General features: G+C 37.8%; 3 protein-coding genes across 5 annotated transcripts in view; 2 read left to right on the plus strand and 1 right to left on the minus strand.

Annotated features, from left to right (window-relative positions):
* Window positions 1-12634, plus strand: part of zgc:173742 (DNA topoisomerase I, mitochondrial) — a 26706-nt gene extending 14072 nt beyond the window's left edge. For both annotated transcript variants that reach the window (XM_037978258.1, XM_017419022.3), the window contains exons 13-20: window positions 819-962; window positions 1184-1369; window positions 5644-5712; window positions 8868-8982; window positions 9531-9658; window positions 9852-9952; window positions 10510-10659; window positions 11316-12634. In XM_037978258.1, coding sequence (XP_037834186.1) covers window positions 819-962; window positions 1184-1369; window positions 5644-5712; window positions 8868-8982; window positions 9531-9658; window positions 9852-9952; window positions 10510-10659; window positions 11316-11418 — 996 coding nt within the window. In that variant the 3' untranslated portion in view covers window positions 11419-12634. The remainder of the gene's footprint in view (window positions 1-818; window positions 963-1183; window positions 1370-5643; window positions 5713-8867; window positions 8983-9530; window positions 9659-9851; window positions 9953-10509; window positions 10660-11315) is intronic.
* hsbp1b (heat shock factor binding protein 1b) lies at window positions 12171-14286 on the minus strand. The gene is made up of 4 exons (XM_017419027.3): window positions 14102-14286; window positions 13242-13308; window positions 12977-13103; window positions 12171-12858 (listed from the first exon to the last, which is right to left on the minus strand). The coding sequence occupies exons 1-3, from the start codon at window positions 14144-14146 to the stop codon at window positions 12982-12984; spliced, it is 234 nt and encodes a 77-aa protein (XP_017274516.1). The 5' UTR covers window positions 14147-14286; the 3' UTR covers window positions 12171-12858; window positions 12977-12981.
* A 167-nt stretch (window positions 14287-14453) lies between these two features.
* The window catches only part of si:dkey-246g23.2 (solute carrier family 66 member 2), a 54901-nt gene continuing 43004 nt past the window's right edge, over window positions 14454-26350 (plus strand). For both annotated transcript variants that reach the window (XM_017419026.3, XM_025006527.2), the window contains exons 1-3: window positions 14454-14629; window positions 17254-17515; window positions 17667-17800. In XM_017419026.3, coding sequence (XP_017274515.1) covers window positions 17307-17515; window positions 17667-17800 — 343 coding nt within the window. In that variant the 5' untranslated portion in view covers window positions 14454-14629; window positions 17254-17306. The remainder of the gene's footprint in view (window positions 14630-17253; window positions 17516-17666; window positions 17801-26350) is intronic.

A 26350-nucleotide genomic window follows, 5' to 3' on the forward strand; every position in this document is an offset into this window, starting at 1 on the left:
GATTCAGTTCTGTGCCGCTTATAGAGCACCCACTTCACAACTAAAGGTCCTTTTGGTGAAAGGTGGAGGAGCAAAATAACACTTAGCACTGTTGACAGGCGGCGGGGGGGGGAGTCATTTTGCTGGTGAATATTTCCTGTGGTGGTGTTGAGAGGCTGCGTCAGTGCCTCAGGCTTTTTATATATTGCAGAATCCATGGAAACCTTAGAACAGTTAACATTTGATTAACTTAACTTTGAGAATGATTTGAGAGAAGTTTTGCTTTCTCATTTATCCAGTAATTTGGATGTTGATGCATTCTTAGCAAATTGCTAATATTTAAATATTTATTTGGAGGTGGAAAAAAACAAAACAATTTTGCTTCTGTGTACAGTACCTGCTAGTAAATGTATGCAGTAATTTTTATTTTCCTTCCTCTCAATTCTCTCCTTGTCTCTTTGATCCATCTCTCATGTGGAAAGATTCTTATTCTGCTGTTAATCTCCATGACAATACGAGTATCTTGACTGATGGTGGGTTTAATTGTATCTTGGTTGAACTCAATAACCAGTAGCAAACAGAAGATAATGAGAATTTTGTTATTAAAGTTGTGTGTCTGTGTTTCACCCTTCATTCACTTTATGATTACCATATAGAATGTTTTGACTTCAGGCTTATCAGGAACAAATTATTTTTCATGATCATGGAGTCACTTGTTTGTTTTTTTTCTCTGTCTGGTCTCCTATTTATTATTATAACTTGTTCTCATTGTCTGTGTAATCTTACTACTTCCTTTTTTCTTTATCAAACCCCATCTTCTTGTGATTCTAAAATTACAGGGAGAAAAGGATTGGGAAAAGTATGAGGTCGCTCGGAAGCTGAAGTCTTGTGTGGACGACATTCGGAACCAGTACCTCCGGGATCTGAAGTCCAAACAGATGGTTACACGCCAGAGAGCTGTGGCCCTGTACTTCATAGATAAGGTCTGGTCTTAAGCCACGGCACAAACTAAAATCAGCTCTGTTCACATTTAATGAAATTATGATGGCTTATATGATTACTTGTATTACTGTGCAGTTTTCTTGTGGAAATGTGGATTTATGTAAAAGTCACTTAGACCACCTAATGTCTTTTCTGCTGTGGTTTTGAGTGTGTTTCTGGGATTGATCGAAGCAATCTTTGTATCTTCTTTTTGATCCGAAAGCTGGCACTGAGAGCTGGTAATGAAAAAGAGGAGGGTGAGACTGCGGACACAGTTGGTTGCTGCTCTCTTCGGTTTGAGCACATCACCTTGCACGAGCAACTGGATGGGAACGAATACGTGGTGGAGTTTGACTTCCTGGGTAAAGACTCCATTCGCTACTACAACAAGGTTCCAGTCATCAAGAAGGTAAATATTGAAGAGATGCTCAAAACGCCTCTACATCCATATTTTCCTGCTCTGTTTGCTTCCGAAAACTTTATTTTGAAAGAACATTTTTGTGCTAATTTTCCCCTGTAGTCTGAGCAAGAAAAATCTGTCATCTTTTACCAAGGCGAGCAAAAAGCAAAACACATGGAGTCATAACGTTGCCTTTCGAGTTTGGCAGAGTCCCTGCAGAGAAGGTCACTTGCTTCTAAATTAACAACCACAAAAGCCCACAGCATTTTTCTTGCCATTGCAAGAAAAAAAACAGTTTGCAGTGAAACAAAATTGTATGTCTCTCAGCCAGAATAAGTGGCAAAATAACACAACAAATAACAACACATTGGGAAAACGGTGCTAAAGCCATGAAGTGCAACCAATGCATGAGTCAGACATAAAAATAACTATAACAATGGACTGAATAAATGCATGTTATAGCAATAGAAATTACATCCTCTGATGGGTTTAAAAATATAATGTGGACAAATTTAAAATGACTGCAGATGAAATAACTGGCACAGTAATTAAATCCAAGGTAAAATGTTCAAATATTTAATTCATTACAAACAACAGAGTTAAAAATCGGTAGTATTAAAAGTTGTTATTGTAAATGGTGAAATAAAGCTAAAGGAAGCTGTTGCTCATTTAATGTATTCTTGATTCAGTGGAGTTGTGTCTCCTGTCATCTGGCAGGTGGTTAAACCGCCCATGAAGGGGGGGTGGGGGGGGGTCTTACAATGCTGAAGGTGTTCTGCTGCTTCTCTAAAAATAGTTTTCAGGGAGGGAAGTGAGATCCTGATTATTCTTAGAGCCATCTTCACTCCACGTTTTAGAGGCTTCCTGTCGCCACAGCAGGAAGTTTGGATGGTCCTCAGAAACCTGGAGAGGGTTCGAGTCCCGTGGCTGGGATGGCTTAGTTGTCCATCCATTAGGACTGTTTAAAGCAGTGGTTCCCAACCCTGGTCCTGCAGGTTTTAGTTGTTTCCCTGCTTTGACACACCTGATTTGAATAAGGACGGTGTTCCTCGAGAACCAGGGTGGGGAACCACTGATCTGCTTCTGTTTGAGATTTTAAAGTCACCATCTGAGGAAACTCAGAGTTGGTCTTTGCAAAGACAGTCTGAATACCAAAGGTCTTTTTTCTCTGTATAAACTGTTTATACCTGTGAAAGTAGTATGATGAATCCGTTGGCTTATCAGACATAAAAACACACTTTTTAAGGTGGGATTTTGGCTGAGTTGTGACAGAAAGTTTCATTATTCTGTTTTTTTTTTAATGAGTTACTGTACCAACTTTAAGGATAAAGTCATCAAATCTTGCTTATGTTCCTGTTGGATATTGCTGTTAATTCGTCAGTATGTGTTGTAGAAACATATTTATACATTAAATAAAATCAGACAGGTCTGTAATTTGATCCAGATTAGTTTTGTTAGTAATGTGTGAAGGTGTCTTAGATGTAGGATATATCTGTTATTGACAACTAAAATCTTGTTTCAGATTTTTTACCAATCGGTTATTGATTATTGTAAAGGGCAAATGTGTACAAATAATTAAATAGTTATAACATCAGAGGCAGAAATAATGTAGAAATTACTGCTTATTATCATAAAAGCTTCAAAAACTCTTAAAAACAAGCTTACATATCCTGTAGTTCAGGTCAAAACCACCTTCAGTGGACTCCAAATGTCACATCAGTCATTTAGGGTTATTTTTTAACCACCCCTTTAATGCCATTTAGAGCCACATGTTCTTCTTATCAGTTAAATAGACTTTTCAAAACTATTTAAGGGTTGTTGTTTTTTCGGTGTAAAGACTAATGACAGGAAGCCTGTTGAAGCCTATTCATGATTTCCCCGGTGGGTGCTTCAGTTTCTTCATAGTTCACAGTACAAGTTAATAGCTTTTTGCTAAGGTTCATTTCTACTTCATTTTATTTATTTTTCTGTTGAAGCATACTGTCTCTTGAATTTCTTCCACTGAAAGATGGAATAATAAAACTTTTGTGAAAGACCCCCAAAGTAAAATTGCTGAACATTACTGAATTAAAAGTGGCACTAAAAGTAACGAGGCCACATTAATATTTAAATTTTTAAGAATAAAATAAAAAAAATCATCACTGCCAAACAAATTGGAAATTTAATTTTTTTTTTTTTTTTTTTGCAAGAGTTTTGTTAAAAAAAATGAAAGAAAAGAGAAAATTAATTTGAGACTCCTTATGAAATGTGAATGCAGTTAATGTGTGAAACTGGCTGTGAAGAAAAGGACTGACAAGTTGTGCCATTTTGTATTTTTACCTGTTATATTTTTGACAAAAGTCATTGTGAGCAAATTTTTACCGCTGCTAAAATAGCAGAAAACAAAGTGTGCTGGGATTATATGTTTATTTCCTGTTTATTTAGTCATAATCTCTAAAACAGTGGTCACTTCTAGGTCTGCGTGTTTGCATATGTAAATTTCGAACCCATCCTCTGGTGTCAGTCCATGCTATCTTCTATTCCAGAGATGGGAAAGAAATGTTAACACCTGACAGCCAAAGTGTTTTGTTTCTTGGCAGAACATATAATTATTCAAATGAGTGCATTCAAAAGCATCACATTAGCTAGAATTAATTAGTCTCTGCATATTTTACCATTATCAATTCCCTGGCAAATCAGTGTGATTGCTGCTAAATGTCACTTGGAATAAAACGGAACAGGAATCAAAGAAAGGAATTTGAATTTCTAACCTCTTAAGCTGTTTAAAGCTATTGAAACTAACGCTAGGGGTATATGCCATTCAGCCATAAGATTAAAACCACTGAGAGGTAAATTAAATAACACTGATAATCCAGTTAATAGTTCCAAATAAGGAAAGCCTTGCTTCCTTGTATTTATTTGGATGACTTTTTGACATTTACAGCCTAAATATTGTTGCAGGGGATGCACATCTTGCAAGGTGACTGCACTTCTTGATACCCGGGAGAATAATTGGCCCCATCAAAGTGCTCAGGGTAACAATAAAATCCAGCACGTGACGCACAGCTTCATAAATCGGACTGGTCCTGTGTCCCAACAAGTCAAATGTTTAGGAACTTGTGTCAGATCTGCACACTCACAGGCATGCTATTTATAGTTGTAGATGTTAATGATAATGTCAGATTTTACAATATTAACGATAAATAGTTTGGTTTTTTTTTTTCAATTTAGAAAACACCATTGGGAATAGATGTAAAAATTGTTATCAAGGTCGAACTATGGAATGCAAACAACAGACCACTGATAACATATGCCTGGTGTGTAATTTGTGAATAGAAAGTCCTGAGTAAGAAGGTAACAATAGAGTGAATAATGAGCTGTCGATAAGTAATTGCACGGCATCTCTTTGAATTTGCCAACTGAATACTTATTGATCAGAGCCTCAGAGTGTCTCTTTGTTTAAAACCCAGTACTTACAGTAGTTATTACCCAATCTGACAAAGATGGAATGGTTTAATCAAATAATGTCTGTGTGGAGACGAATGTAGATGTATAAAAATATGTTGTTTACAGCCGGCTTGCTGGGCGTTTATTTCTAAATTTGCATATTCAGCACACATTCACCAACACACACACAACAATCAGATCAGCTCACTTTGAGATTTTTGTTTGTCTGAGACTTTTAGGCAGACACTCATTCACATCTTCATCTCTGAAGAACTTCTAGTTTATATATATATATATATAATTATTTTTTTTTAGGTTGCATGAACAGAGTTGACTTACAAATCTGCCAATTATTGCCTCAGTGTGTTGTATAAAGAAACACATTTGTTGCTGTTAATTGGTGTCTTGCATATTTTACTGGTTTATTCTGACAACTTATGCATCAGTGAAACTCAGTCACATGAAATGTCAGATATAATTGCGCCAATTTTACTCCTCCGGCGCTGCTGTGTGACGGACAAATGAAGGCAGACAAAAAGCACACACACACACACTCACACACACACACACACACACCAGCACTGTCAAAATATCTGAGAGCGTCTTCATTTATTGTTTTATAGGTTTACAGTTTATAGTATTATTGGTTATAAGACCTTTTCAATGATTGCCATCACTTCAGATCTCTTCTTCTTCTTCTTCTTCTTCCAGGTTAAACTGTGATCAGAACATAGAGCATAACGCCCAATATTACTATGATTAGCCTCAGGTTGCAAAAAGGAAACTCTGAGTCACTATATGTTCATTTTTAAGGTTGTTGAGGTTCTTTCATCTAATTTGTTGATGTATCTTTTCAGGTTTTTAAGAATCTTCAAATTTTCATGGAAAACAAGGAACCTGGAGATGAACTCTTTGACCGTCTTAATGTGAGTGTCTCTTTATCTGATACCAATTTTTCCACATGTGAAGTTTGACAACAAAATTGATTACAATACAAATGTCAATTTTCAACCGAGGTTTCCAAAGGGAATGAACTGGTTTAAGAAAACGTTCTGCTGAAAATTGCCTAAAATGTTCTGAATGATTGCTTGCATTTTGTAGGAACTTGGGTACTGGCTTGTGTAAAAAGTGAGAAACTTCTGTAAGATGTGTAAAGAGTAAAATGTAGAGAAAGACGGTGAAAGCAAAATAGAATTACAGTTTTTTTTTTTTTTTTTTATCTTTTCTATGGACAAAGGGCTGAAGTAAAATGAAAAGCAGGTACTAAATTGCAAGGTGCAAGAGATGAGATTGAATGAGGATGAGCCGTTGGTGTGGAGAGATGAAAGGGCTAAAGCGAGGTAACGGGAGGTGAGGAGAAACAGAGAGACAGAGAGAAGCAGGAGAGGAGTTTCAAAAGAGACAGGGAATGGACTCTGGCAGATAAAAATGAAACTGTGCGAGTGAACATGCTGGGTAGATGAATTTCCACACATCGAATCTAGCATCCTCTCAGCTGTCCCTGCAGCTGCAGGTAGCCAGGCCACACACAATCTACATGTAGGCTTTCTAAGGCTGCTCACAATGTGTATATAGCCACTGTTTTGTCCATTTGAGACACCAGAACAGGTTGACTTGTCTTTATTGAGATAAACATGTTTTAGACTGCTCATTGTAGCTAATTGTTGTAAAAAATTTGGGGCTTTTCCTGCTGCAACTCAGTCTGATGTATTTGAGTCACATGTTCTGATTGAAATGTATAATTTCAGTATTCAGCAGGGATGCTGACGGTAACTTATCAAAGAAATGAAGCGCTTCCTATGGGAAATGTGTTGACCGACATGAAGGACAGAAGAGATGCAGTAAAGAAAGCAGAGCCGACCTGGCGTTGGTACGTTTAGGCTGACAGAAGCAACAGAGTTCAGGATGTGAGTTTGAGATGATGGAACAGAGCAGTCGACGGGGGAATGTGGTGCTCCATTTGTGATTCAGCATGTCAGGAATTCTGGGGGTTTGGAGCTGGAATGGTAATGGTTGCTTATGGCGGGCCTGATTGACAACTGAAAAGGCCAGAGTACAGAAAAAGCAGAACGAAGAGGAGGAGGTTGGAGGAGAAAGATGGAGTCATTAGGACGTGATAATTGGTTTCTTATCTGCATCTCACACTTTCACTCACCTGTTCCAGTCTACAACACTGACAACTGAGAGTTACAGGGGGAGACGGTGGCTCAAGGCTTCAAAATTATAGAAGAGGGCAAGAAAAGAGTTCCCATGTGTAATATTTGTGGTATTCACTGGCAGAAACACAGTGAGGTCTTCATTATTCTGTATTTATTGGCTTATTGCATGAAAAAATGCATTTGTACTTTCATTCTGTTAAAAATGAATATATATAGAATTTCAAGTGTAGATTTATAATCAGGAATGAGTAAAATGGTCACCTAACAAAGAACTGAAAATATTTTTCTTATTTGACATTAAATCATAAATAGTTTAAAAATAAGGAAAGAATGAAGAATCTTGGACTTTTTAAATGAATATTATTTGTGTGTCGCCGAAGTGAAGAATCCTGTGTTCTGTCACAAAACTCAAAGCTGAAGTGTAGTTTTGATTTTGCAGAAATAATTCACAAAGGAACCCTGGGTTAAGACCTTTCAGTATTGATTGATTGCACTGAGTAACATTTCAGACAAAGGAGAAAAAAATGCTTGTTTTTAGAAAGTTGTGAAATGCTTAGTCATGAAATACAGCAGATGCACAAACACGTAAAAATGCAGTCGTTTACCAGAATACAACAGATGACTGGCTTTCAATAAGGTGCTTCTGGAGAAGACTGTTAACTGGAACCTTAACTAAAACCGCGGTCATGACTACTTTTTGTGCAGTTTAGTCCCCATCTGCTGATTTAGTTGGGTTTTTTTTTTTTCATCGTTTTTGAGAATACTGAAGATCTTAGGAGGTTAAAAATAGGAGCAGTCAATATTTCTCCCAGGAGTTGGTTGCATCACCACAAACTCACTTACAGTATGGTAAAGAGAAAGTCAAACATGTTGCATCTTGTTTTGTAGATGGAGGATCGGAAAAAGTTGTAATCACACATTGTACTAATGCTTTAGTTGGATGACATGGTTGACCTGTACAAGCACTTGTGTGTGTGTACAATGCACACACACAACACACTATGTCAGGGGAGTTAAGGGTGTGTGAACTAACCATACATGCCCTCAAACTGGCAGAGTCCCTCATTAGTATTGCCAGGACAGAGTCGGGTAGCTCATTAGCAGGGTAGACACAGCAGCGAGTTTGTACCTGTGTGGTCCCCAGCACATGCATGCACTCGTATAAGATGTATACATGAAAATAGACACTTATTTCGCTTTTAATGGGCTCCTTCAGTGAGACACATTAAGTGTATGGCCTCTAAAACCACTCAGTTCTTTTATAAAACGAGGCACAAAGTTACTCTGGTTTTCATGCAAAATATTTCTTTTGAGCAAAATGGATCCAGAACCAAAACACAATCTGATTAAGTTGAGTTTGACTTAGTACTGAGCTGACTGTATTTAATACGAACTGAACTTGATTTCAACTTGTTTACGTTTTCTGCACAGTGCCTTGAGGTGACTTGTGATTTGGCACTTTATAAATGAACTAGATTGAACTTTTGCCTGCTTGTTCCACTCCACCGGTTTTCACCACATATCAATAAGTATGGAGTTATTTTTCTTGCTTTTATTTCCCCCCAGACTCTGTGTAGCTATACACTGTTAGTTCTTATTAATCTGTGGTGTTGTCTTCAAACTGCTGTCATTTTAGGATAACTAAGGCTCATCTAACCACTGGCCATGACAACTCTGACTTGTTGTAATACCTACAGAAATGCCAGATGGGAAATAGTACTATGATCTGTCTTAATCTCCCTGCTCTAATGGATCATAATAAAGGCTTAAATGGTATTTTATGTTTATTTGCTATAATAAAGATGTTTTCAACACCACACAAGCACATGACCACAGTGCCACCTGGTGGTTGAAAGCATGCTGAGCTAATGGTTTTGTGATAACTTTATTTTTGTCTGTGTCCTGCCTGTTTTTCATTGCAGACAACCCTTATGAACAAACATCTGAGCTCTTTAATGCCTGGTCTGACTGCAAAGGTCTTCAGGACATACAATGCTTCCATCACCCTGCAGCAGCAGCTTAAAGAGCTCACAAACAGTAAGTCAGACACATTCATCAGACTGTAGAAGAGGCTAATCCTGCATAAAAAGCTGTGCAGCATAAAGAGGTCTCTGAAAGCACTGGCTCATATTCCTCAGCTTATCTGCCCAGATCTTATCATTGTTCAATCCTCAACACTTCAGACATTTATTTTAGCTTACTTTATTCAAGATATCCTACTGTAAGTCTGCACATTATTACCGGACCCAGTGCTGTGTCACTCCACCTGCCTCTTATCAAGGTCCCATTGGCGGCCTCTGCTTCGGATTCTCAATGAGAGATAGGAGTGTTACACATGTTAGTGTTATATGAGCCACAGGAGATATAAAATAAGCCAATAGGGATTTCATTTATTTCAATCAAACAGTGGAATGAAAACTGTGTGAGTGGGGAATGGTGTGAATATAGAGTGGGCAGTAATAACATGAGGGATGCCAGCATGATTATTATTTTTTTTAATCTGTTACAATTGTAGTAAGATATGTATTCTCAGCTGAAATTTCCAGTTTAAATACAAATTGTAATTTTTTTTTCACTACCCAAAGAGTCTGACAATGTGGCAGCGAAACTGCTGTCGTACAACCGGGCGAACAGAGCAGTCGCTATTCTCTGTAACCACCAGCGGGCGCCGCCAAAGACCTTCGAACAGTCAATGGCTAACCTTCAGGCCAAGGTAAGGCAGCTGTACTCAGTGATTACTGTGTCTAATAAACCTGTTTTACTGCCTTGGGTCACAGCTGGTTAAGAAAAGATAATCGTAGAATTGAAGAGACACTGAATGTATTTTGAAGCCTCCATAGCTCACACAGTGATAGTTTTACAGCAACTCATAAGGAAGAACTCACATCTTTGTGTCTTCCACCCAGATTGATGCTAGGAAGGAACAGCTGGCTCTCGCTCAAACTGAGCTGAAACAGGCCAAGAAGGAGGCTAAGACCAAAGGCAGCTCAGACCCCAAACTGCAAAGGTAAGTGTCCCAAATACTCATCCAAACAGCAGTCTGGGGGAAATTACATAATGTAACTGTTCATCATGATCAGTAAGCACTGCACTGTTTAGGTCTTTCTGAGTGACTAAAACAGCTGTTTCAGTGATAAATGGTATTAAAAGCTTCGCTGCTCTGAAGCCTGTAGGAAGTTTTTAAAAACTGTCAGCTGTACATCACAGTGGATTGAGGCTTTCACTAGTACATTATTTAATTTACAATACAGTATAGTTATATTTTCACTGGGTGTCAGAAGATTATTTTTAAGCAATATGGCAATAAAATTAAAAATACCTACATATTTGCATCTTGTAGTTGCAAAGTTCTTTAATGATGTAATTTACTGTAGTTAGCTGCTGTCACTTTTGGCTCTTAAATGATTACAAATGAATCAGTTCCTGGAGAGGCACACATTTTATCCAGGTTTGACATTTACTCTTTTTAGTTATTTACAAATTACATATCCATATTTAAAGAGTGGTGGGAAGTAACAATAACAATTGTTTCTTTTGTACAAATCTTTGGATTTATCTTGTCAGCTTGGTGGAGCGAAAGAAGGCGGCTGTGAAGCGCTGTGAAGAGCAGCTTCTGAAGATGGAGGTCCAGGCAACTGACCGGGAGGAGAACAAAGAGATTGCTTTAGGTACCTCAAAGCTCAACTACCTGGACCCACGCATCACCGTGGCTTGGTGAGTTCCTACAGAATACATGAATACATGGCTACAGTGAAGCTTTTCACTGGTTTTCATGTTATGAATGTTCAGTGGACTTCAGTGATTACAATTTTGAAGTGAGTTCCTTGTCATTTTCTCTCTTTTAATATAAATGAGAAAATTAAATCTCAAAATAGACAAGACGTAAAACTAGTCTTTGTGATCTTAAACTCATAAATAAATTGTTTACCAAAGTTACACATAAAGTTAAAAATTTACTTTACCTGTAAACTTCAGATGCTTTTTTTACTTAAAGACTTTTTGAAAACCAGTTTGCACTCTGGACAGATTTAGTGACTGAAACTCCCAATAAACAGGACTGGGATGTGTGGAATAACAACACAAAGAAACGTGTTTACTGTTTTTCTTTCAAAGGTTTTATCAGGAATAATGTTGTAATGGTTTAAACATAATTCAGTACTAAGAATATGAAGCTAGCTGATATAATACAGAATCTAAAGTGACTAAATATTTTTCTTTATTCAAAGATTGTTTCTGCTGCTGCCAGTAGAAAATATTTTATATAATATTCATGCAATTTTGCTTGTTTGTGAGTGAAAAGTTTAAACTGTGTTTATGTAAAAATGAGGATCAAGCTAAATTAAACCGGATGTTTCTCCCTGTTTGTTCAGGTGTAAGAACATGGAGGTTCCTATAGAAAAAATCTACAATAAAACCCAACGGGAGAAGTTTGCCTGGGCCATCGACATGACCGAAGCAGACTTTGAGTTCTAAATCTTAACTTCTGACATTTCAGACTCAGAAACTGACACCAACATGCAGCTAAAGAACCTTTATACACATACTAGAAATGCAATATTAGGCTGAGGTTGTGCTTTAGTTCAGTGTTATCAAGCTTAACCTTATTGTTTACCGTTGTTCATTTTTGTTTGCTATTTTGGAAAAGTTTGAATATTTTGTTTACATTTATTTCAATAAAGATTCCTTATTGGCAATAAAGTAAATATGTGATTAAAATCTTGTCAAAACACAAGTTTTAGTAGGTATGGTTCTTGGAAATGCCTAATTTCAGCCACATTGCTTTAGTTTAAATTGAATTGAACAATTATACAAAATAAATGCATTATTTCTCTCAACTTGGTTGAACTTAGTCAAAGATTAAAATTTCAATGCAAGTACATCAGTCTGGGCCACAATGCATGCAGCCCTCAGATGTTTCTGATAGAGAATGTGCATAAGTTTTAAACTGTCAAATATTTCTTTAGAATTTCTATAATATTTTAAAGGTTTTTAGAAGCTATAGTTCCGACTTTCTCTCAGCTTTGACTAGTACTTACGGGCAGAGTCTAAATTTGATCCACACTGTATACCAAGTACCTTCTTAGGAATCACTTTGTTAGGATAAAAATACTGATCTATGCCCGTGACTCTATCTTTGACTGTTATCTTTGGTATTCTTATAGATTCAACTAGTTAGAAACAAATTGTTAGACTGGCTGCTGATGACAAAGAGCCTGAAGGTCCAATTTAAACTTGAATCAATGTAAAATGGGTTTGATGAACAACAATTTAATGAAATTCAGGGAAGCCAGAAAAAACAGTTTAGTATCCCTTCAAAAAAAATTTACAAAAAGTTTAGTTGCTTGCTAGCAAAACAAAGAAATGAGAGGTGGGTAAAGACTTATGCACTGCACTGTACTGTAAATAATGCACCCATCAGTTCTGGTTAGTAAAATAACAGCAAACAGCACCTCAGATTTGTTTTTCCCTCTGCAACTAATCAAATATTTGTCCGATTGCAAACTGCAGTATGAGATCGCTTTAATCAAAGAGTATCAGAAGTGGAATGCATATCACACTCGTTCAGTGTGTCACACTGGTAGTGAGGTTCCGTCGGCCTGTTAGCCAGTGAGTTTTAATTCTCAGCAAAGGCTGGGTCAAAACAGACGCCCTGCACCATCACATCAAGGGACTGCCTGATACGATTAAATGACAGCAGCTAAAAAACCGCATACCTCTAAAGTTCTAAAGGGCATATCACTAGCTTACAAATGACATTCAATCTTTCAAGTCGTAACATTACTGTAACCATTTCACAATATTCAATATATAAAAACATTTCACATAACACAGCAAATCAATAGAAGTCATTTTCAATTAAAAAGTGCTCCTTCTGGATACAGGACCAACTTTAATGCCTTGTTGTTTATGAACCTGTAGGACAGGGTGGGGAAAAGACAAAAACAAAACTGGGTTAGATTAATGAGCATCTGACATGCATTCTGAAGCAAATTAAACAATCTAATAAAAGCTTGCTTTCTTTCACTCTTACCTTTATTATGATCCTTGACCTTCTTTGCCCTTTTCTGGTGTTGCCTCAATCTCTTCAACACCAGCCTGGGTCATCAGGTCAGCGATGTTCTTCTCTAGGTCATCAATGCGCGTGCTCATCTCGTCAAGTACACATTGGATTAAGGAACATAAAAGACTGAAAATTTATCAGTTTCTGATTATGGCATTAACAATAATCCGTTGGATTAAAAGAAGACTTAATCAATGATAAAACTGAGTCCTGGCACATCAGATTGTAAGGATATTTCTCCCAATTATCTGGTCTGACATGGTCTGGAACTTGTCCTGCATCTGTTGCAGGAGAGTCTGAACCTATAGGGGGAAAAAAAACATTGAAGTTGGTCAATAAAAAATGTCACCCATTTAATATGCATCAAAATATGTTGATTTCGGGGGGTTTATGTATGTATGTGGTCTTAACAGTAAAGAACTACTGCCTTATAAATATTTTTTTAAAGGTCAAAAAAAAAAGAGGAAGGCTCAACTATCTGTGGAAAAAAGACCAGTAACCATGGAGATGTGTTTTGGAGCATGTGTGGTTTACAGAGAAAGGAAGAAAGCACCCACACATTCATACAATTATGAAATTGCTGATCTCAAAAAGCAGCTCTGGGGGCGTCATTCAACTCTTAAACGCCTCTGACTTTGGCTCATCTCCATGGCAACACGGGCACATTACCCAAGACGAAGACCAATTAGAAGCTTAATTGCACAAGTTAGGTTCACACATTGTAGTGGACACCGACAATTACACTTTTTAAGACGGCCAAAAAAAAAAACCCAAACAAAATATGCAGCTGTAGTTTCACTGAACAGATTCGGTGAAAGGCGGTGTACGCAGCTGTAATGATGACATTTGCATGACCGATTGAATATTATATGGAGATGAAGAACAAATGTCAGAGCAGTTTGATTTCTGTTGAAAACACATTAACACACGTGGTCAGTTTTAATGTACCTAAAATGAGCGTGATTAAATACTGCAGATATGAATATACTGACTAAACTTTGGGACCTAGCTTGTCAAAACTTAGCATTCGTGTTAGCATTAGCGGCTAACGCTGTTTAGCTAGTAGCACTGGGTTGCATCACGGTCACGACTTACCACATTGGTGAGGTCCTGCACCGACTTGGGGTCCGTCTCTGCCATGTTGTGATGTCAGGGATAATCTGTACCTTCGCAGTACTACAAAAAAATCAACTATATAATCACTGCTTACTATTTGATCTAGTAGGCAATAAGCAACCAGTCAGTACCACCTATCGCACAGTCAGCAGCTGTTCCACAACAAACAAAATCTCGCGAGAGTTGAGTGTCGCTGCTAAGACGTGTGGAAGATAGAGTTTTGGGCGAAGTATTTCTGTAGTTTTGTTGAGCTTGCGCTTAAAATAATCGTCCACTCGTTGATGCATATTACTTAAGAAAAGTAATCGCTTTTAACATGAAAGTCAAAGAAACGAAAACTGTTGTTGTTATTCTGAGAGAAAGCGTGCCTCCCTTCCTCTGAGCGAGTTGGGATTTGAAAGTTGGAGTTGCCATGGGAGCTCAGTGTGCTGTTGTCACTCTAAAATGTTCACGCAAAGAGTGTAGGTTTGTTTCCCTAAACTGAAGGAAAGCGAATGAAGGCGACTGGTGAGTAAATATGGAGGTTGGTAAATAAAAAAAACCAAAACAAATTTCACGATTGTTGCAGCTTCAATTATGCTACTTAAAATCCTTGAAGACTAGACCTCATAATCTGATCCGACGGTGTTGTGTGGGCATAACCTAAAACAAAACCTCCCCAGAGTACTTCATGGACTTTTATAATCTCAGTTTAGTCTGGCTAAGAGATAAACAAAATATAAATTCTGCTTTCTGTTTTTTTAATATATAAAGTTAACTAACAGTGTTTCTCTGCTTTGTCGCTCAAGCCCAGAAGTCCAAAATTGATGCAGTTGTGGGTGTTATTAAAGTACAAGCATGTTGGCCCTACCCTATTAAACTATGCTTTCCTTACATAACCAGACTTGTTCTCTCGGCAGCATGTTTAGGTTACTCTGACCTCCACACAGTTGGCTAAAAATAACCCAAAGAGATATTCCATACATGGTTGTTTATAATCCTAAAAGTGTTGCTCATCTGAGCCAGGCTGACAAGGTTTTCATTGTCCTCTCTCTTTGCTACTGAGTTATAGTTTTGCCAAGTATCTAATCTAATTTAATTATTAGGAATTTGCAATAATCCATGTGCACCAGTGACACATGCAGCAGCTGCTTTGTTGAAAAACCAAATCTTAGATTTGAGTTACAAACCTGCTGGGGAGGTCTTTGTTTTGGCAGAACCACTTCTTACTGTTGTGATTTTCAGCTCATTGGCTGTTATTTGGTAACTGATATTGTTATAGAATAACAGTGAAGGAGCAAAGGAGCACCTGTACTATGCGCTGGTGTTGTCTCTTTGTTTTCTGTGGATAAAGGAACAGGTTGTCCAGCAAAAACCTAAAGCCAGCAATAAGAATTTTCCAGTGCTCCTGTAAGTCTCGTACTTCTCTCTGTTTGCTCAGTGTAGGTCAGGGTCATGTGTACACAGCAACAGTCTTGGACTGAGATGTCTTTTCTGTTCTTAAGGAGCTGCAGAAAACCGACTACTGTTCTGTAGTGTGCTTGAGGAAACACAAATTTTGAGAAGTGGTTCTCAAACAAAAGCGAGTACCACCTCAGGAAATACTATGTTTTCCGAGTACCACCATTACTGCAGAGGGTAAAAACAGTAGGACAGGCTTTTGTTTATATCTGACAGAAACAAACCTGACACTGAAAGATGCAGTTTAAGGCAACACATACACTGCAGTTTTCTTTCCTATTATTTCTCACAACAGAACACAAGTTTGAAATAACTGAACACATTTCTGCACAGTTTTGACTTTTTGTTGCACGCAGGTCTTAAAGACTTCACTGGTGCTGCTTAATTATTCTCCAATGAATGTTTAAAACCGATTGGGTGAACCACTAATATTTTTGCCTATCTCTGCTTTTTAGCTCTATGTAACCATTCAGCTTATGATGTTTAATTAGCTTCTTTTTTAACCTGTAAATAGTTAATACCAAAAGTTCTTCCAAGGGATCCTAAGTACCACAAGTGGTACTTGTACCACAGTTTGAGAACCATAAAATTAGAGCATTGAATGAGCTTATCCGGTTGGCATTTATTAAAATGTTTGTAGATGAAGAAACATGGAAAACATGTAACTGGAGTCTCACAGAAGTCAGTTATTAGGAGGAGACGCCGGCTTGCATTAAGACTTGTTATCTGTAAACTGTGGTAGTTATTTCTGACACCTCCCACCCAGGAGACCCCCCAGCACCCATCTGTCAGGCCTCTGTTCCTGCTCTCTGTCAGTTATGGCCCCTAATTTCCAACTTCTAATTCTCTTTCTGCTGTGTGACTGCAACTAATAACATTAATCTCTGTCATGTTTACATTTTGCCGTCTCACATTAAAACCTGCGTATTTAAATAAACAAATAAGACTTTGAAGCTTCAAGTTTATAATTGATAGTTTGTGCTCTTGTTTAACATTCAGTGGAATCTGAGTCTATTGTGTAATAGCTTACTAATTATACTACATAATTATTTATTCTCCAGCACGGCTTTATTATCCAGCATGACTTTACATTTAAGCAAACCTTATATTAGTGTAGCAAGGGGCTATTAAACTGGTTGACAGTTTGGGAGAGGGTTGTTTTATTGCATTAGATTTGTTAATTTTTATTTGTTTATTTACTAATGAATAAATCATTGAAATACTCAAATTTATGTAGTTTTATTTGGAAAAGGTTGGAAATTCTGCGCTGCTAGTAGAAATTTGTAACTGCTTAGTGGGTTCTTGTAGACAGATTTAGGTTTGATAAATGCAGGGCGTCACCATCTTTACTGTATTTTTCTTTTCTGAAACAGTTGCTTATTTGAGCAATAATACACCAGTGTTTCCATTTTTCCTATTTTCATTTTATTTGTATATATTTCTTTATTTGTTTTTGAATGACGGGTTCCTGTTTGCACTTGTACTGTCTTACATTTTTCACATTTTTCTCCTGGAATGTTTGGTCATTTTAAACTCAGAAGTGGCACTAATGTGTCAGATATAATCAAGGTATTTGAGATAATTCTCCTAATTAGTCTGTCCTGTTTGGCTGTTGGGAAATGTTACATTCAAACCATTTTGTGACCTTTGGTTGCTTATTGACTACCCAAATGTTGTGTGATGCTTTTCAGTTTCTTAAGTGCCCCCACAAGACCCCCTGGACCCTTAAGATCCTTGTGTTGTGATGGATGGAGAGGTTCTCATGCAAGAGGAGGACATAGATGGCTCATGGACGCTGCTGTCCTTGTTGGCGTCCTTCCTCATGGTGTTTGGGGGGTCCCTGCCGTATCTTCCGCAGTATCAGGAGATCCAGAGAATTAGCAACACTGAGGGCTTCTCCACCAGAGTCTGCCTGGTCCTGCTTATAGCCAACATCTTGCGCATATTCTTTTGGTAAGGATATTATTTAAATAAGAAATGTAAAAACTCATTTAAATAAACAGCAAACCTTTGTGTACTGTCTGAATTGTTAGCATTCCTTCCTTATCTTGTACCTATTCTCCCTCATGAACTGTTTCGGGTTGTTTTGGTTTCACTCTCACAGGATCGGGAAACAGTTTGAGCTGACTTTGCTGCTTCAGAGCGTGGTGATGATCCTGACCATGTTCGCTATGCTTCATCTCTGCTGCACGGTTCAAAACAACAACCAAGTCAGCACCAAGCAGCATCGACTTACAGGTAGGCAGCTGTACTGACAGACTGCATGTACAGCTGGAATATATCTGTTATACAGGATAGCAAGTTACATTTCTGCCACTCTGATTCTCTCTGTCAGCAGTTTAAATCCCGAGTCAAGCACTTGTGTCTTTTGCCAAAAGAGGGAGCCATTTGAAAAGCTTAAATAACGAACACACTGCTGGGCGAAAATAAACTGACCAGTAACAATATTCATTGTTTTGATTTTTTTATTTCTTCTTCTGGTGTGTGTGTGTATGTATGGGTCGCTTCATGTCTTCAGACGCTGATGACGGGAGCTCATCCAATATCATTTTAAGGGTCACTGGATATTGGATGCCGTCTTTTATGGGTTATTCTGTTTTTTTACAGACGCTCGGCTTGATTGCCTTTAGCAAATGTGATGACAGAAATTCAATCTATTTGAAGTTTTTATGAGATAACAGCCTAAGGAGTGATGTTGAGTGATGGAGTCTTGTGATATTGTGAATGAGAAAATATTTTTGCCTGTGTGTGTGTTTGTTTGTCTGTAGCGTAAGCTGAATATCTAGAGAACCAGTGAACAGATTTTAATGAAACTCTCAAAAGGTAATATATCTAAAAGGATTTACTTGTGGAGTCAGTCCCATTCTATCAGGATCTGTGTTTTGGGAATTTTCTGATAGTCTTTTGTGTTCTTTGTTGTCCTTGTGTTTCGTTTTCCTGCCACTTTCAGTAATTTTACCCAGGCAGTTTCTGCTGCTCAGGCTCGCCACACCCATCCTCACCTGCTCCCTGACTCCCACCTTCCCATCAGCCCCAGTTCTCCTGCATTTATCTCCGTTCAGTCACTGTTGCTCCTGCTCAGTGTCCTGGTTTTCCTCTCTTTTAGCACCTTATCAGTTTTCTGCTGCCATGTCAGCATTTTGTTTTGTTGCTTAATGAATCTTCTAAGATTCCTTTTCTATCAGTCTACATTCCTGGGTCCAGCCCGGACACATTCAAGATGGCCACCACAGCTAAGTTCTCACCCAATTTGACAGATAAAGCTAACATTTGGTGTGATAGTAGCTGAGCAGCATCCCCTACATTTATTCAGAGGGTACATTGTGCAACACTTTGGCCTAAAACTTTGGCATTAACTGTAGGTATCAACCCTGTTTTCTCTTAGTAAATATATATAATGCGTGTGTAACTCACAGCCTACTTGTTTTATTTATTCATTTTTCATGTGGAGAGTGGAATACTGTATTACACATACTTGGTGGGCTTTGTTTTGTCTCTGAGTGAATCTTAAAGCTGTTTCTGATCAGTACTTGTTCACCTGCTGCCTGTACTTCTCTTCAACTGGATCCTCGATGATTAAAAATGATGAAATCTTGACTACAGAGTTATAACACGACCCTCCTCTCTCAGTTAACCCCCCCCCCCACACACACACACACACACACGCACACACACACCCACAACACTTTCTGAAGCGCTGGTCTGAGCTCTGGTTACTCAGAAAGGTGGTGTGATGACGGGGGGATGGTGGGTTCAGGACAGGAATAGATCAGAGAACAGCCATTCGTCCCGACAGCTTCCCTCCTTACTGCCTCAGCTCAGTCTTTCAAACAGATTAGGGTAACCTTTATGTAAAGTAGTTGCTTTTTCCCATATTACATGTTGGTGAAGTTTCCTAACGGCTATTTTTGTTGACCTTTAACTTCTTGTCTTGCTTCAGCCACTCACTACTTTTTTTTCTCCATTTCATCTTGCATCTTTTTAACACCTTCCTCCAGTCTTCCTTCTCATTACTCTGTTATCTTCTGCTCACCCTTCTGTTGCTGTTTCATCAGCTCCCACCTCCTGCGCCCCATAAGTACTACTTTGTGAATTGACATTTGAGAAGTCCACACTGGCGGCATTTCTGATCCATTTGCTTTCTTGCTTGCCAGCACCTGTCTTTTACTTATTAACCTCATTTTCCACAGATTAAAGTCGCACAAAGGCAAAAACAATAGTTGGCAGCAAAACAATAAAATAAAATAAAAAGAAAGAAGTACTTTGCTTTGAAATGCCTGACTGCAGCTGATTTTACTTCCTGGAAGTTGTTGCTGATGGTGATGTACTTCCTTAGTCTTTACCTGGTTTACTTCTGTTTTTTCACACATTGGGAGAAATCTTTTCCGTGTGTATTTCATGTATTTTAATTTAAACTGACAGGCAGTAAATTAGTTGGATATCAAGAATGGCATTGAATGTATTGACTTGAAATAAACTGAACTCTGTGTAATTGGATCTGAAGCTGATTGTTTCAGGTAAGATTCTAATTGGATTGAACTGGATGAAATGATCAAACTGAACTGAATTGCACACGATTGGATTTGCATTGAGTGACTTTACTTTTTCTGCATAGATGCCTTATGTTGTGAGAGTGTTATATACTGTAAAGAAACTGAGTTAAAGTAAATTTGATTTGGTATTTAAATTGCAACACTGAAGTCTAACGTGTCGGTTAGATTCATATTCGCTTCACTCTTTTACACAAAGCCTCGTCTGGAAAAATGCAGCTGGCACTGTGGCAGGGTTTTGTATATCTTTGACACAAATGTTTATGAGAATTATATTTAAATCTAAATTTGTAACTTAAGTTCTAATTGGTGTTTTAGTTATTTTTCTCTTCTGGTAGTTGCTTGTACCTTAAGCGGGTAAAAAAAATGGATGAATGGACATAAAAAAAAATCAGCAAAAGGAGGTTCTGAGGTTCTAAAGAGAAGGGACTTGTGTAAAAGTGGAGTCATGAAGGAAAGATTCAAATAAGTTAAAATTTTCTTGCACAAAACTGTTTTACATATTTTGATTTATGGTCAATCCTCGGTGCTGCAGTCCATCTAATTGGTTTTGTGCAGATTTTTTGACTTTATTCTGCCACTTGGAAAGTAAGTATTACAAGAGAGAAATGAGAGATCATCTCTGCAGAAGTGTTCGTTTCTGACACTTGGGAGGGATGATTTAATTAAAAATATCTATTTTATTGATTTGTTGAATCAGTGATTTATAAGAACGATGCAGGATCTGAACCGGTTGAGAGAACTGAGCAAAATAAACTGCATAAGGTGAATAAGGTGTTTTATTATTATTTGTATGCAGGTTTGCTGTTGTCTGTTCTATAACAGTTGTTTCTTTGCTCTCAGTGAAATAATGATGCAGTAACTTTATCATAAAAGGTCAGCAAAAGCTGAAGTCCTCATGTATATCAGCATTGTTGCCGTTCTTGATAAAATATTCTATCCTCTATATGTGAGTGTCTAAACTCACATATAGAGGATAAGCTCCAAAAGTTATGCATTGTTATGATCCCTTAATGTGACTTTTGGATCATAAAGCAACATAAAGTAAATGTTGGGTGAATTACTGACTTAAAAAGCCTTTAGCTTTCTGTAATGGTCTCTACACTGAGCTGGTTTAGAGTTATGACTTTGCTGTGACTTCCAGTGGCTGCCTCAGGGTGCCACATTAGCAGTCCTGGCCTTATGATGCAGGGATTGGAGAACCCGACGGGGGGTGGGGGTGGGGGTGGGGGGGGGAGAGTACAGTTGAAAGACGAATGTAACCTCAGGCGTGGTGAGATGAAACTTGGGAGGAACCGAACAATTGAAGGTAAAGGATTCTATAGCTTGTGATATCCAGGAAAAGTAGGTCAGGAAATTTCCACAAGCTAAGTTTAGCAATTTATATATTATCTAAGACTATATAGTTTATTTTTAACCATTAAAAGGTAAAACAGTGTAAAGCTGGTACTGTATACTCCTCTACTAATTAACCAGTTTGACTAATTAAAAAGCAACTCTATAATTTAAACAAAATTGTTTAAATCAGCCAACACTCATACCCTTTAACCCCACATTGTGCGTAATCAACGACAGCCTTGTTTGTGGGAGTAAAATGAGGGGGCTTATCAGACCATAAACAGAAGAAGAGATGGGAGCCTTGATGGCTGGTTTTGACCTTGTGCTCCTCTTTAAAACCTTTAAGGCTCAAGTGATAAAGGCAACTTCAATTTGTTCTACTTGACCTCTTCCAGAGAGGTCAGACAGGAAGCGTGACAGGAATGGTTTTAATAATGTGTCTAATGTTGCAAAATAAACTCTATTATTAATGCCAGGAGCCAGTGAGTGTGTTCACTTCTGGAAGAGACTTTTGTTCTTTTAAATTTATAGCATCACACAGCCAAAGTTCTTTTACAATATTTTTTTTGTTTGTTTTCAGCTTAATATTCATGAAGGACCAATGTATTTGAGTCAGCAAATAACTTTAAATAGATGAGTGATTAACAAAGTACTTACATCTGTGGACTTCCAGAGACACTTTGTTTTTCTTTTTTTGTTTTCATATCATGTAAATTACTATATGTCAGTGTCTAAAGATTACATTTTTAAAATTTTCTCTTCAAATTCTGTGCTTAATAGTTTAGGCATTCCAAAATTGTTCCCCAACACTACGTGACTAAATGCTCCATTCACTTCTGGACAGATTCTCTGTTTGCTCTGTGTTAATGGTACAATAATAAATCAAAGTTGAATGAAAACTACCTGCAGGGCTCCATGATCAGACTGAAGTTACTGTTTGAAATTAAAGAGGTGTTGGTTTGCTTCTTGGATTGGTATCAAGGAGGAAGTATTTCATACATCCTTCAGATTTGTAAAACATTTTCATGTCCAGAACTTTCTCTTTAGGCTTAAAATGTGTTTTACAAGTTTGTCTCTGACAAAAGGTTAACTGTAGTCCCAACTGGTTAGGTTATTAAATTATCCATGTATGTTGTTTTTATGTTTGCTCTAATTTCTTTAAACTGTCAAAAAAAAAAAAAGTTGGACATAAAAGAAAAGAGACACAGTGGAAGAAGAAGTTTTATTATATTTTCTATCAGCACTCTGCTCCGGTCACCTCACTTAAAACAAATTGGTTCCTGCCCAGCCGGGACCAGACTTCAGTGTGAAAAATGCAACATGCGATGAACGGGGCATGACGGACAGGACGAATCAGTTGCAGTTTGGAGCCCTGCCCGTTATACCGTCATACTAACGTAATCGCAGAGTGCTGCAGCGTTTGACGAGCCTGCTGTTCGTGCAATTACGCAACACTTGACAGCACTGCAGCAGGACGAATCAGGTGTGTTAAACACGCACGGAAAAGTGCTGTATAAATAAATTTGACTTGACACACAAACTCTATTTCCATACCCAACAACACACAGTGTTCTGCTTATTTTCATAGTGAAGTGTTTTTTAATTAAACCCTTGATAACAGCCAAGTTTAATTAGCAAGTCAAATGAAGTCAGGCAGGTAAGAAGCGCTTTATTAGCAGTCAAGCATGTTGGATTACTTCAGCAAAATATTAGAAAAAAATGAAAATAAAATAACATGCCTCAGAGGAAATACTTGTTGAGATAATTATTTTGCTCAGTAGTTTTCACACATATTCAGAGATGAGAGGCAAAATGTTTTTCTCATACAAAGAAGTTTTGTAATTACTTTTTGGATTGGCAAGGTTGTTTTTTTACAGGCATTGTTTTGCCTGTTGGGTATTTGTTTGATGAAGTCACAGAAGGATTGGTGGCCTTTTTAGTTATTTTCCTTATCTAAAGTTAATTTGAGTAAATATGATATTGTCCAGACAGCGTTTATGTTGTATAACCTATAGCAATATGTAAGACATTTTAATTTCAGGGCAGCAGAAGTCATAGTGCCCTAAACAACAAGGGATAATGTGTAACACCTTTTTTATGTTTAATGATTCTAAACAGAACTTTGTGATTGCTGTACAAAGTGTGGATTTGTCTTTTTATGCATGAAAGTGAGTCAAGGAGCTAAGATCAAATCTGAGTTGTTAATTTTTGCCCTTCACTTTCACATCTTTTTTTTTTCAGTTCATGATCACAGTTTAGAATCAGTTTCTCACCATGATAGTCTGACAAAACCACAAATTACAGAAGTTGTTTCAGCATGTTTTTCTTTTTTTTACAACTTCAACAGCTCAAAGCGCTCACAGGGGTTTTTACTTTTCTGTAATTAGACCTCATTTCAAAATATACAGTGAGCGTCGTGTCCTGGCCTCACAATTTGCCCTCTCCCTATTTTCAACCATGTAAACCAGGTGTCTCCAACCCTGGTCCTCGAGTGCCACCATCCTGCATGTTTTCGTTGATTCCCTGCTCCAACACACCTGATTCAGTGGTTAAATCACCTCTTCATGTTCTGCAGAAGCCTGCTAATCACCCATTAATTTAAATCAGCTGTGTTGGAGCAGAAAAAAAGTAAAAAATGCAGCATGGTGGCCCTGGAGGACCAGGATTCGAGACCACTGATGTAAATTAGTGAAAACACCAGTGCAAATATGCACAAGGTTAAAACACTATTTATTCTCCTAGAACCACCCTATATTCTGTTTAAAACTATAATATGTATAATAGGCAACTTTTATCAAGAGTTTTGCAATAAGTATAAATCTAGAAAAAGTCCCATCAGTTGGAAGAACAGCTTTCTCTTGGTGCTGTGGTGGAAAATTGCCTCTTGAACATCCTCTTTGAGGTTTTGCCCTGATAGAGTTATTTATCGCTGTGGGTTAGAAATTTATGAACTTGTCTTTGACCCCGCTGAACTGGTTGTGTCTGTCAGGGCAGTGTGTCGCCTCATTAGACTAACGTTAGAGAGAGACCTGACAAACAGACACCATCTATCAGCATCCGTCTTCTCCATGTAACTTGACAGGTGTCTTTGTGTGTGCGCCTGTGCATGTGTTGTAATGAGAGGCTATTATGCATTCATAGCCATTCGTTATGTTGTGTGCAGCTTATTACTGTGCTAGAGTAAGTTTTTTACCATCTCTCACTTTTTTAATTTGGTGCAGGCTTCAGTTTGTGTGTATAGGTTTATGTTTATGCATATCAGTACTTTCTGAGTGTGAGTTTTGTAGCAACCAGCTATTATTAGTCAAGGTTAGTATTTATTTATCACAACAAGTAGAGAAATGTAGCTGTATTTTATAGGTGCTTTGACTATAGTACCTGGAATAAATGAAAGTTTCTTTCTAATAAGTTTAAGAGTGACATTCTAATACATAAATATGACTTTAAACTCTGTAAACATCTCTGAAAATAATGTTTTAATTTCTTTCATACCATGTCCCAAAAACAGATTAGGACTTCCACGAGAATACAAACTGTGCTTTCCAACCAAATTATTGGTTATTGAGAAATTGTTATTATATAGGAGTCTCTATTAATTAAAGGTTTAGCATTCCATGAAGGAAGACGTGTTCATCGTCCACAATCTTCATGCCAGAGTTTTAGACTAAGCGGTGAGTTATAACCATTTTGGTCAAACCTTGTAAATGACATTATCCATCCATCCATCCATCCATCCATCCATTTTCTTTACCTGCTTCTCCATTCCGGGTCGCAGGGAGCTGGTGCCTATCCCCAGCAGTCACTGTACGAGAGGCAGGGGACACCCTGGACAGGTCGCAAGTCCATCGCAGGGCCACATAGAGACAAACGAGACAAACAACCATTCACACTGTAAATGACATTATGTATGATCTAATTCAGGATCCTACGAAATGTGTTAGCTCTCAAAGTATGTGATGTAAATGAATCTCAGCTACTACTGCACCAAATTTTAGTTTCATGTCTGTAGAATTGACTGAGCTACAGCCATTTTTATTTTTGGTCATGGCAGCCATCTTGAATTAGGGTGAGTCCAAAAGTTAACCAGTTGTTCTGTAGATGTACACCCAACGACTACATTCTAAAAGTTTCATTAAAATCCATCCAGTGGTTGATCAGATATTTTTGCTAACAAACACATGCGTGTGCACACACAGACATGGGCTGAAACATCCTGACCCTTTTGCCTTTGGTGGCTGGCAATAAAAATGCCGTGTTTTGCATCGGTTCACTGATGTTTATAAAATGAGTAAAATCATTCAGTTGCAGATTGGATTCTTGACAGTTTTATGCACATTAGTCCATGACTTTCCAATGTCAAGGATGCCACATTATAAATCCTGATCACAGTGAAGTTTAGGCTCATTATTCCTTACTCAGATGAAGTGAAATGAGCTTGGCCCCAGCAGCTCCCCCTTTACCCCCTCTCAGCTTTGTGGCTCCATGTTGTGTGCTCTGATCAGCCCTGATCAGAGGGAATATGGAAGACTAAAACTTTGAGAACCCTCAGGCTTGCTCATTAGAAGAAAACTTTCTATCTCTATGCCACAGACCTAGAGACACATAGCCATGTTTTGTAGGAAATATCCATAATAGGGGGAAAAAAACCATCACTGGTAATCAGTCATATCAGTGAATAAATAATGAAATAGACAACGTAAGGGTTGATTGGGAACTTTGTCCTCTTTATGTGATGTCACCAAGTTTGAATTCATTAAAGAGTTACAGCTCAAACTTGTCATGAAGCAAAAACTAAAAAAAAAGTTTTCAGACTCTGAAAAATTCAGGAATGATCTGTTTTGTAGCAGACCAGAATCTTACTGCTGTATGTTTAGTGGAGGATGTTGGGGGCGTGGGGAGG

This window comes from Kryptolebias marmoratus, linkage group LG11, assembly GCF_001649575.2.
Source record: "Kryptolebias marmoratus isolate JLee-2015 linkage group LG11, ASM164957v2, whole genome shotgun sequence".
NCBI classification, from domain to species: domain Eukaryota; kingdom Metazoa; phylum Chordata; class Actinopteri; order Cyprinodontiformes; family Rivulidae; genus Kryptolebias; species Kryptolebias marmoratus.

What these genes read in the sequence shown, in the direction of transcription:
- hsbp1b (XM_017419027.3), bottom strand. Translation starts at nt 14,146, where the DNA reads ATGGCAGAGACGGACCCCAAGTCGGTGCAGGACCTCACCAATGTG. An exon ending in TGCAGGACCTCACCAATGTG is followed by an intron (nt 13,309 to 14,101) that starts GTAAGTCGTGAC and finishes TTCCCCCTATAG; the next exon opens with GTTCAGACTCTCCTGCAACA. An exon ending in AGACCAGATAATTGGGAGAA is followed by an intron (nt 13,104 to 13,241) that starts ATATCCTTACAA and finishes TCCAATGTGTAC; the next exon opens with TTGACGAGATGAGCACGCGC.